Raw genomic sequence first — 12,867 nt, 5'->3', positions numbered from 1 at the left:
CTACTAATGATGAGCTTGAACTTTTGAACCTGGTAAGTAGTTTCAGTTTTGCTAAGATTGTATTTCTGCAATTTAGCGCTTATTCGCGGGGCGCGAAGTTGAACTGGGAAGCCGCGAACTCACGCGAACAGTGCGAGCAAGCCATAAAATCCGCTGCTCGCGGATTTGCGGATTTTGCGGGAAATTCGCAAATCTCGCGGATTGCGGATTTACCGAAAATCCGCAAAATCCGCGAGTGGAACGGATTTTCCGCCCATGCTTACCACTGGACCATTCAAAAGTTAGCCAGGCTGGAATGTCGGCCAGTAACCCGGTGTTAGCCAATGGGGCTACTAACTTTCCTCAGTAAAATGACAACTTTAAGGGTTTTGCTAATAAGACATATATAAACCTTTGTGTCTTATTTAATAATATACAGCTCCCTGCCACAGAACTCTATAGGCATTCCTTAGGGGAGACTTTTAATGGCAATGTGGAACTATGAATGGGCACACTTCTCTTCCAGTCTGCAGTGTCAGGCAGTAGCCCTTTTGTCACAATCAGGGTGGAACAAACGTGGACATTCTGTCTTGCATGCCCTGGGTACCATATACTAGGCATTTATAAGTAAGTCAGTACTTGCCAATTGAGGCCATCCAGCTCGACATAACTTTTGTAATAGGTCAGAACATTGCCACTGGGTCTGGTTAGAAGGCCTTAGTGCACTTTCAGGTTCGAAATACCAGCATCTAATAATCCAAATGGGGAAAAAAGTGGAGGAAAAACCTGCGAAAAGGCCTGTTTCTTTACAATGCAATAAAAATCACATAATCCATCTCAGTGTGTGGAACATACCATCTATATGGAAATCTCTTGATTGAGACTATCCATTTAGACCAAGTGAATCCTGCAACAGGAGCTAAAGCCCTTTGAAATGACCAATTCTCCAAATACAGGAGAACAAATCGTGCTTGCAAAGTTTTATATTTGTAGTTATGATGAATCACTGATGGGAACAGGCGTTCTTTCAAATAATAATACCATGACATTTGGATTGATCATATCAGTATAATGAACATATAGATTTAAAAGTAATAGAATTTCCTGTATCTAGTGCACGACTTTACTTTTAGTACCGTTGCATAGTATTATATTATTATAATATTTAATTGGTCAAACCACGAGCCATTACTGAAAATCCAGAATGCACTGCTTTCTTGAATGAAGCCAAGGACTGGAAACGTCCTGCTGACATGAAGCCAATAAAACAAAGTACATATGGCCCAGGGCAAAGCATGTGTGACACTCATCAATTACCAAGGGACATGGTATGTAATAAATAAATATTCTGAGACCCTATCTATTTTACTATAATAATTAAAAGCAGATCTTATTCTGATAAAGTGTCATAGAAATCCATATCAAAGGGTAGTGCTACTGATAACAGTTAACTGCATATTCCTCTCATGCAGGAAAAATATGTATATATATTTTCAACCTTTACACATGAACAATGGTGTGCCATATTTTCCTTTGGAATTGAAGCTAACATACACTTGTCACAATGGAGAGTGGTAGGTCGGTATGGGGCAATGTCTAGCACAAAGTGCTGTCACTGCGTGGAACTGAAGATTCAGGGTCCCTTCATGGGTCATGGTCCTCTTCTAAAGACACTGAGAGCATCGGTATAAGCGGCTCTGTATTTCACTGCTACTCTTTCTCCAAGCATGCGCTAACTCTGTGAGTTAGCTCATGCTCTGGAACCAACACATTGGTATTTGCCCAGAGATCTCCGGTGTGGACAGGGTATGCCCTACATGATAGTACATATGAGCGAAAAGGGCTGTGTGCCCATGTCAGTAATATATCTTCTGGAGTTTGCTTTTAAGGGACTTTCCTCCAAAGCAAAATGATTGTATTTTGAAATGTACAAGATTCAAAAAGGTTATTTCTAGACCAGCTCTGTTGTTAAACATTTTCTGTTTGCAATGAACAGGGATATTTCATCTTACCAAATGCTAAGTAGTAAATTAATAACAGTCATGCTATCAATTTATAGACATTGATTGTAGACATTATTGTTATTATTGGAGTAGCATAAATCTGCCTCCATCCTTTTACGTTTGGCTCGGCCATATATACTTACCTTTGGCCTTATTTACTTGTGTGATGCAATAATACTATTATAGAGATATGTGTGTGTAGGTGCATATTAACATTTTTCTTTTTCAGAGATATCTGCATTGATGATATTAATCTTCTATAGGTTTATATTGTAAGGTAATGCGCTAAAATGTGCTTAATGCAGTGCATTCACAAGGGATTAGTGAGAATGAATCATATATGTGTTCCATGCTTTCTTTATAAATTGTGTCTTTTCCATATAAATTGTGACCAGTTGTCGTTTTAGTTTAATAATATGTGTATTAGTTTACTGTACCACTTATAAGAGTACAGAATAATTTACTGGAGTATATGTAGGTTGTAGAATTAATATGCACTTTATGAAAACTGTTACTTTAGCGTGATTGTGGGCCTTAAGCCTACAGGCGAGGCATTTAACTCTAACGTAAAAGCTATTTCCTGCATGTTTTTCTCCTCTGCAGGTGCAGATCAAAGGCATTTGTTAGTTAGTAAGAGGCACATCGTATTTCAGAGATAGTAAGGGGTGGAAGAACTGTCAAAGTCAAATAATTTTAATGAAGAACAAATGGAGTGTTACTAGTTGGTACTATCGGATGAAGGGAGGAATACAAGGATGCCTTGGAGGCGGAGAAGGGAATATGGAAGTGTTCAAGGTGGCATGTTCTTTCTTGGAAACTGGAAAATAACTATGATGTGTAAGAGGTCATATTTCTCAAATGTTCCTTGTGTATTTTAATTAGTGAACCCATCTTGGGTTTGGCTAGATTCCGTTTAGACTTGGGAGGTATGGACCTCTCGTGTCATCTCTGATTGTGTGGCTTCATGCTATACATGACTCATTACCTATAGTATGTTCTTGAGATTGATTTATATTAGTCTGACTTTGAGTTTATTATAAACCTTTTAACTTGAAGTTAGTGACTCATACTTTTACTGTGTGGTCTTAATGGTCACACTGTACCTTAAGAATTGTTCGCTAACCCCTTTTCCTCTCAGGCTTCTATCAAGGTCGATTGACCAGTGTTAAATTGGAAGAACCGGCCCATGTATCTTCTACTCCTCATTGCAGAAATATATCCAAAGATACATGAGCATGTTTCTGAGGGTAGTAAATTAAGGCACTTGCTGAAATTATCCACACACCAAATCCAAGTTTTCCATTAATTTCCATGAACGCTCTTTCATATGCAATAAAATGTATTGCCTTGGTAGGTGAATGGGAAAAGGGCCAAAATGTGAAAGCTTTAAAATCAAATTTCGAAAATGTTTATCAGATGCATTTAGATGTTCTAATCCATATTTCTTTGGCAAATAGATTCAAGTATGTCGCACATATTTTTAATCTTAAAAATCAACAAGTTGCGCAAAGATTGGACTTATTCTTTTCAGAAATTGCCTGTTTTTCAATCTCTGATGCCTTTTTGTAGTAAACAATTTTTTAAGAATCGAAATGTTATTTTTAAGAAACAATGTATTCTTGACATTTTAACCAAGACATTTTTTATGTGAAAATCGTTTTATTCTACTAGAGTTTTTTTGGAACTCACTCATTTATGTTTTTATATCGAAGAAATAATTCATTTACGACTTGTGATGGCTACAGTTTGGAAGCAATGAAAATGATACTTGAGCAAAAAAAAAAATTATACACAACCAGAACATGCTCATCCCATGCCACGTCTTGGTCGCTCTTCTTGGTGCTCTGCTTTTTACACTGGAATCCATCTTGTAGCAGCAGTACTGTTTGTCGGAAGTGTCTCTGAGAGAGGAGGCCATAGATCAAATGGGCAGTCTGAGATTGTTGCCCATGCTTTCCAACCTCTTGGAATATTTTCTTTTCATTAATTTGCAGCTGTGGAAAAAAATATGCAAACAATCAGATTCAATTTCATAACTTGGTTTTGGGACTGTGGACAAAGTACAAACATACCAAGACATACAACTTAAAGGTGCCTGTTTTTATTGACGGTGTGCATAAATGCACATCGTGATTGAAGTAAATGTGAAATGTATGTTTGCAAGAAAGAAACAATCATACTCCAAGGAGGGACCAGATGTTCTGATTAATCAAGACTGAACCAGTTCTCAGCCATACTCCCTGTAGTCCAGGAAGAGACTGTTGGGGTGCATTATTGTCCCAGTTTTAGATTGAGGCTGTTATTGCAGACATCTTGCTAATGTCTGCCCAATGTCTGCCCAAGGAGTTCATATCCTGATCCTGCTCAAAATACAGAAAAGTGTCTATGTAAGGCTTGGGCAGGCTCCGGCTGGGAATTGGGGAAGGAAAAAATACAGGTTCATCCGATTTAGACAACAAAAAACCTAGGGGCATATTACCAAGGGGCATCATCGCAGCATTAGCTGGACTTTTTCCAGCTAATGCGCCGATAATTTCATCGCCCTATTACCAAGCTGTCGCTAACCCCAGTTAGCGACAGCTTGTAGGTGATAGCGGGCATTTAGGGGCCCACTTTGCGTGTCAGCAATAATTATCGCTAATGACATGCAAAGTGGGCGTGCCAAGATGTTAGCGACTGAAAACAGTCGCTAACATCGCTATCTCCGATTACCAACTTTTGGAAATATTCGCGCTAAGCACGAATATCTCCAAAAGCTAACGCCTGCCGTGAGCAGTTCTTAGCCATGTTATCCAATGGTAGGTGGATTACATGGCTAAGAGCATTAGCTCGGTAATGCATGAATATCGCTGACTTTTCAGCGATATTCATGCATTTCGGACGATTTTTATCACTTAGGAGATAAACCTTGATAATAGCAAGGCTCCTAAGCGATAAAAATCGGCGAAGCACGGCGATAAAATTATTGCCGCTAACCAAGCATAGCGATAATTATCGCTTATGCTTGGTAATATGCCCCCTAGACTTTTTACAAAAAGTAGAAGTGGGATAACAATTTTGCATCGACCTGGGATACAGAATGACTCAAATGACAGCACTCACCTTCATAGAAAAACATTAAGGGGCAGATTTATGTCAGACTCGCGCCACGTTTAAGCCGCCGTTGCGTCACGCAACGGCGGCGTAAATGTGGCGCATCCCTGTGACCCATTTACAATGTGAAGCATCTAGGCAGAGGCGTCACGTTGTAAATCCCTGCGCCACATGTGGGCGTTCCGGCGCACGGTATGCGTTCCGGGGCAGGTGCGCCTCGCAAAAGTGCCTGCGTGAAATCTACAAGATTTCACGCAGGCACTTTTAGGCAAATGCTGCGTCAAAACCCTGCGCCTGCTTGAAGCAGGCTTATGGCTTGACGCAGCATTGGACAGATATGGCCCCCCCAGAGCATTGCTGGAGCTGCGTCACGCTTGCGACGCAACTCCAGCATTGCGCCGCCTTTACGGCACAGATGCGTCAAGTATCTGTGCCGTTTTTGCCCCATGGTGCGCCGCATTGTAAATGCGGCGCACCATGGGTGGCGGAGCTGGGGCGCACAGTAACTGGCGCATCCCTGGGGATGCGCCAGTTATTGTAAATCTGCCCCTCAGGCAATACCGGGAATTAAATGCAACTTTTAAACAGATTATCATCTGCGCTAACGAAACTACTTTCTGGTAGTGGTTATTACCTAATCCAGCACTGGAACACATAAAAACTGGCCTTCCTGTGAGCTCAGTCAACTCTCTCTGAAATCTGGGAACTATGCTAAATTTACTGTAATTCGCTAGGCCAGCTGAAGAGAAAAACAGGCCAGTCCCAGCATATCCAGGACATCTCATTACCCTTCACCCCAATTGTCTTCCCAGTACCCACACCAGGCAGCAGGTAAAGATCAGAATGTGCACTGCCTCCATACCCCTGTGTCCATGGACGTTATTTAGGGGTCACTAAGGTTTAAAACTGAGGTCTGTGACTTCTCCTTAGGACCACTGGTGCTCCCCTTGTGACCCCTGGCCTCCTGGCCTCAGAGACTATAAGGCATCACTATGACACACGTTGTGGTTTTCCTAGACCCGTTTTATTGGAAGAAACTGGCTCTTCAAATTCGAATCTGCAAGGATCATTTTCAAAACAGGAAATTGCTTAAGACTTGCCTATTCTAACTATGTTATTTTCTGCCTGTTATCCTGGTCTTCGCGCTGAAATGCCCCTTCCAGGGTGATTCATGCACGTTATAAATTAAAATAAGATAACATAAGATATGATCAGAAGGTAAACAGGGCTCTGGGTTTACATTCGACAGTGCTTATGCATCACCTCTCCTTTTGGGTCTCAGGAGACTGTTGCTCTGCATGGAGGCAGTAACCTACAGATTCGTTGTGGTTGGGACTTTCCTGTTCATGCTGATCTTGCTCTCAGGGGTTTGTATATTTGGCATTTCTATGCACTCACTGTTGATGTGCTCAGGGAAATGGGACTCGGCTGGTCAAAACAGAAGGCTATTGGGCTGGAGATCTATGTCCTGGTGTTTTCAAAGGGAACCTTCTAGGAAGGAAAAATAGCTCAGCTAAGCAAATCCAAAACTGTTGCCAAGAAAAAAGACACTCAAAATAAAAAGGTAACATGCATTATCTGTTCTTTTCCACTCTTTGAAATTTCAGGTGAAGAAAAGTTAGAGGTTTTTCAACTGGTGTGTGGGGACACTTTAATATTTTAAGCAGTGTAGTGCTTAAATTGTAAAGTCTTACCAGAAATGAAGGACCTCCCATTAACTGTTTATTAAGTGTGTGTCTGTACTGGTGGACAGAGAACATTGATATTTGCTGAATTTTACCCTTTACCCACCCCTGCATTATCAAACTGTAATAAATTGAAAAATATGCAAAACTGTTTCACTTTCATCACAAACATGATGTAATGTCAGATTGAAGCAGTAGATTTCAATACTAAGCAGAATGTTTCAGTGCACGCAAGTTATGCAGAAATCTGTGTTTGCTTGCTTTTGTTCATAAAGCTCCTGGCACATGCAAACAAAAAAAAACATAGCATAGTGTGCGTGTTCTGTGCATAGTATGACATGTTATAAACGTATACTCACATTTGTGTGTTTCCTGAGGTTGTTGTGACTCCCACAAGCATATCTGCCTTTTAAGCCGCAGCACCTGCATGCTGGGAGTGGGAATACTACCTTAAATGGCAAAAGCAAAACTAGAGATCCCTGAATCCAAAGTAGTGTTAGGACAAGCAGTCTGCCCTCGCTGGCTGGTGTCACACATGGTATGAGGTCACTTGATAGCTATGACACCTACCAAAAAAGGAAACTGATTTTGCAGCATAATATATGTATTTAAGATAAGGTAGCACTGTAGTTTGACCTCTGGTCAATGCAAAACCACTGTTCATAACCTACAGGGAACAAGTTAGATATTTTTCATGACCTACTCTACCATTCATTAGAGGGGGGTTCAGCAAAATGAATGTTTTTAATTATAATATAACAGATAATGTCGCTGAGAAGTGACTGGCCAACATATTGAGCATTCATTTCAATACAATTCACCCTAACACTGTAGTATTGGCTCACTTCAATTTGACTAACATTTCAGATTGCAACAGTTTCACTGAAAAAGTGATGTTTTTTAGATGCTACATTTAACAAAAAAGAAACTAAATAGGACAATCTACAATATGTGAAATGCCATTTGGGAATGTTCATGCCCCCTGTGCTTTGCAGGGTTGAGTTTATAGTTCCTTTCTGTGTGAGGGATGCGAGTCATACCCATGTATACCAAAGTTAGGTGAGCATGAAGGTGATTACACTTAACACACAAACTGGCCCTCTTGCTTCAGCAAATCCCGAAAATAAACTGTGCACATTTGAAAAATATTACTTTGTGCATGTTGCTTATCATCAACAGAAAGGTCTGCCATACTTATTTAGCAACTGTAATTTTTAGGTCGAGCCTGGGCAGCACCAGTGCTGCTCCGCGAGGCATGCTGCATTCAGGTAGGGACTTGAAGCTCCGCCCACTCTCTGCCCATATTTTTCATATTTTTCATTGGCTGTGTCATTGTCCACTGTAAACTGTGGCTGTTCATTGGTCAATAGGCTTAGTAGTCCCTCCCCGGCTCGTCTCACTTTGTAACCTCCCCTGTTATGTGTATTGTTACTCGTATGGCTTTAATTACAGCCCCATGGCACTATTTTCTCACATAGCTTTGTCTGCCTGCTCGTTTTCTCATAACATTTTTGTTGTTTTTATAGCACGGCGCTGGCATTTGCAATGCAATCGGTCTCGCTTTTGCGAGCGTTTAAGCTATTGGCAAAGTAAAAACAACACATAAATAAAAGGCATTGTCATTTACAATGCCAATAGCTCAAACTCTCGTAAATGCAAGACCTATAACATTGCAAATGCTTGTTTCCTAAGATACCACATTCTTTTTTTCTTTACAGTTTCTGCGAATATTCTGCTGCTACACGCACCTTCCATGTATTTATACCCCATGTCTTAAAAAGTTCACCAGTTGCCACTGAGAACTAACTGTGTTGTGGCACATCACAGCAGCACCCTTCATAATATATGGGTGCTAGTCAAAGTCAAACAGGACTTTAGTTTTAAAAAGGACCCTACAGTAACCGAAATTGACGGGTCTGTCAATGTCTGAAGAAAAACAAGGACCACTTTACATATGCTAAAGTTATGAATATGTGCTAACTAAACTACATTTTTCTGATTTAGTAACTTTCTTTCTAATTTGTTAAACTTGTGTTTTTTCCAAACTTTTAGCAATATCACTTCCTGCGAAGTCATTAGAGCTAAAATGATTTGGCATCACTTCGTGTGATGGTATCGAGGTGGGTCAAAGGTCACGTGATGCCATTTCCACTGTGCCTTTAATTTTGGTGAATTGACGTCCATTACTTGGGCGCTGGCTGCGGACCTGCATCTTGCTCTATTATTACCTCAGGCACTGATCATGCATTTGAGCGCCCATATTATGTTAGGGGTACCTGCGTGGCAATACACATATTCCAAACACACAGGGTATTGTCGGCATGCCCTAATTTTTTCTCGTGAACTTGTACACGTTTCAAGCTGAGATGGGATTTTCATTTAGTCGCCTTCATCCTCAACGTGTAAAACTTTGCAACCTTCCCCATGTAGGCAGTAAGCATTCTTGTGCGTTTCAATTACAGTAGAAATAAAGATATGATATGCTCATTCTAACTTATTGCAAATACTGGCCATTTTCTCACCGCGGTTTCAAATTCCCCAGGGTGCATTTATAGGATACTATAAAACATGTTTCCAATAGATATTAAACTCTTTCCTTCTTTATCCACCACAGACTTAATGGGCTTTTAGATTTATGATCTTACTGCGGTATGTTATTAAGTATTTTGCGGAACATGCAGTTCTTGGGCTGTATTTCCAAACCTTTTAGGAATGCTAAGGTAAGCAAGTTGTTATTAATGATGCCATGTTGTTGATGTTGTATTTTCCTTGCCAATTACTGGTATTGTGTTTCTTTTTTGTATTTCATTGGTAGGAGCGATTTAGTCGGTTAATGTTCTACCAAAATTAGTTATTTCTGTGCTCAATGTGGGTTAGTTTACTGGATAGACAGTTCAGTAGACATGACAAGAGATTGCGCAAACTGTGGAGATTACGATCTAAATTATCCTAAAACTAAATTATCTATGTTATAATTAACTCCTGTGACACTTTTGCTACGAGTTTTATTAATTATGTGCCAGGATTGAATAAGAAAGTTTTAATTATACTAAGAGCTTTTATGTTCAAAATGCGACAAGCGTAAAATGAACACACTGCAGGTTATAAAATGTCTATTGTTTGAGATTCAGGAGCACAAACTAAAATGGTTTATCTAGGAAGCAAGATCATTCTTCAATTGCCCGTGTATGGAACAAGAACGCCACCTCAGGGTAAACTCAGGGTGTACTGTACTACTGCACAGCAGGTCTTTTATTAGCTTTTGTGCTGTCAGGGACCAAGCATTTTGTGGGGCCTCTTTGGTTTCTGATCCCAGGTGCACCTATCCTTCAGTGGCAGCTGGCAACATGAACATATGGTGTGGCGTGATGCACAAAAAACTCACCATATATGTTGCACTGAGCCATGTTCGGTGTCTCTCTCCTCAGCGCTGACTCCAGAAGGCAGCAGGAAAGGGAAGGACTTCCTCCCTTTTGCAACCTGATTCCAACCAATCCTGGAGCTGCTCAGGATTGGTTGGAGCAGGCTGACCCAGCGTCCATGTTGCAGCTGGGGGCCTGTGGCTGCAATCCCTCTGCTGTTTCTCAGCCCAGGGATTGTGCAGGCTGAAGTGCGTAAATTAGATTTGCCGGTTGTAGGCAGTCGGCCACTCTGACATCAGCCCCCTGCCTCCGCGATTTACCAGCACGAGCCAGCAACCAAAATAAAATGGTATTTATTGCCATTTTATTAATGTGTCTGCCTGCCCCGCTTGCAGCAGGTGGGACACGCTCCTCGGCCATAACAGATTAGCGGCCGCTGAACTCCTTATTAAGTTGTATATTTATGAAAGAAAAAACACAGTGTTTTGTGCCACCTGGTAGTGTTGTTGAATTAGATGTACCAAGAAGAAACAGACAAGGTCTGCTGTTTTATCATTTTAAAACATGGCCTAAGAGGAGACTTGGGCACTGAAACGTGCTGGGCCCTGGACAAAGAGCCCCAGAAGCATTCCCCATGTGACGACCCTGCTCTACAAGCAAGAGAAAATGCTTCAAACAAGTTCCTTTGACATTTGTCTAATGTAGAGAAAAGAGACATTAAATGTCTGAATATGACTTTGGCAGTGCAGTGCTTGGTCTGCCCTGACGCCTCACCAACAAAGCCGTGGTCAGACAAACCGCCAGATTAGGAGTTTCCTCCTGTATGGCAGGCTGGCCTTTGGCGTTCCCAAGGTGGTGCCTCTAAAAATGGGCAATGCAATGGGAACACCAAAAACAGTCCCTGAACGGCATGAACTGAAAAGTCCATGATGTGCAGGAACTGGGGCATATGCACACAGGGGGCATATGTTGGGCCCCCCTGTTTTCCTCACCTTGCGGAGGAGGCACAGGGGGCCCTGCAGGGCACAGTTTGTCTCCTCTCTGCCTTGGTGTTCATGGAGGAGGAACCTCCAAGACACCGCCGGCACAGAGGAAACTCTCTCCAGTCCTCCAGTCCCACAAGCATATTGCGACCTCCTGACCACCGTAACACCGCCAGGGAACAGTGATTCCCTGGGGGCTGAAGAGGGGTTGTGGCGGTCTGACCGCCCGACTCCTAATAGGGTGGTAGAGAGACCGCGGCGCCCCCATGTGTCTGGCAACTCATGATCACGGCCTAAGGGTGCTATGGAGAGGAGATTTTTGTTTGATCCAAACTAGAAATCCTCCAAGTGAATTATAAATAAATATATACTATTTACCATTTCTTCTGTTTCAACTCGAAGTTCCATATTTATCTGTTGCCCAATAGTCTTGGGCTCTGCCAACGATGCCTCTACAGAGTTTTCCTTTGATGAAGACTCTGCTTGACATTTTTGCAGGAATGCTGCCACCATATGTATTTGCTTTTCCTCGGTTCTTTGAGCCACTGCCCGTGCCACCTCCTCTGTTGTGATCCACTGCTGCAAATTATTAGTATTCTTCAGCACATCTTCAGGCAAATCGTGACGCTTGACAACAACAAAGAAATACAAGGGAAATGATTATCATGTATTATAATACTCTTTAGTGCTCCCCCTACTAATAATGTGTTACAGGTACAACTTGCATCCCAGATGTTTCCACTACATTTCACTGTAGCAGGTTTTCACTACTAGCCCGTTAAAAGTATTAATTAATCAACAGTGGAGGGATGCAAGATGGCGTCATTCGCACTCCAATTACAGCATATGAATTTCATATCTCAGTACGGGGCGCCACAATGCGAATATCTCCCTTACTAGTTGTAACCTTGTATTTAATTGAAGGTACTTGGACTGGATTGTATAAAATGAGTATAAATTCTGCATGAGTCACTATTGGCTTTTGACTCAGACCTTGATTAACGTTTGGACAAACTACCAGCACTGCAGCTTGTCTTTTAAAGTATTTCTATGACTAGGGAAGGGTAGGGGTGTCCTAGGAGTTGCAACCAGCCAAAAGTTAGTAAACACCCACACAATTGTAAATTAATAGGTGTTCAACATTTATCTGCAGATCTATTCCTAACCTAAAACTTTACTACTACATAGAGCATGAACAATGACATTTATAGGGTAGAGAAAAATGAAAGAGTACACCTACGCCTTGTGGGCGCAGTGTGCCTCAAAATTTTAGTAGCCCCAAAACGTTACTTCAATTTGAAAGCCCTCATTCACCGGATCCGAGACGGTGCTAATACTCAATTTCACGAGGCAATGAAACCCCATCTTTTGGGCACCTCCTAATACACCCAAATTACAAAAAATGCAATCTATTTAATAAATGAATCCACTCAATAACTGAGTTCTTAATCAGTTGAAAGTTAAATGTTGTATGAGAGAATTTAAAAATGGAGAGGTACAGAGTCAATGCCATGAAGACTCTCAGAGAAAGAGTAATGTAGAAAACTGCAAAAAATCGGAAATTATTTGAAGGCCCAAGTGGACGGCCAAATCAAGAGATTAATGGACAGCAGCTTTAGATGCAAAAGGAATGTCTTCTAGTTCACCCCCAAATTAAGGGGTTTTATAAAATGTTTTCACATATGAAATTACAGAATCTGCACACTGTGGAATGAGCAATTGTAGCATTTCCTAGGCTAATCAGAGCACCAGAAAAATAGAT

General features: G+C 41.3%; 1 protein-coding gene across 1 annotated transcript in view; it reads right to left on the bottom strand.

Annotated features, from left to right (window-relative positions):
* LOC147732664 (uncharacterized) overlaps positions 1-12,867 on the bottom strand; it is a 188,278-nt gene that overhangs the window by 91,103 nt on the left and 84,308 nt on the right. The window contains exons 8-9 of the mRNA XM_086954300.1: positions 11,484-11,732; positions 3,779-3,976 (exon numbers count right to left, since the gene is read on the bottom strand). Coding sequence (XP_086810426.1) covers positions 3,779-3,976; positions 11,484-11,732 — 447 coding nt within the window. The remainder of the gene's footprint in view (positions 1-3,778; positions 3,977-11,483; positions 11,733-12,867) is intronic.

Source organism: Lissotriton vulgaris, chromosome 2_1 (genome assembly GCF_964263255.1).
Source record: "Lissotriton vulgaris chromosome 2_1, aLisVul1.2, whole genome shotgun sequence".
NCBI classification, from domain to species: domain Eukaryota; kingdom Metazoa; phylum Chordata; class Amphibia; order Caudata; family Salamandridae; genus Lissotriton; species Lissotriton vulgaris.
This window is presented reverse-complemented; position numbering and strand designations above follow the sequence as displayed.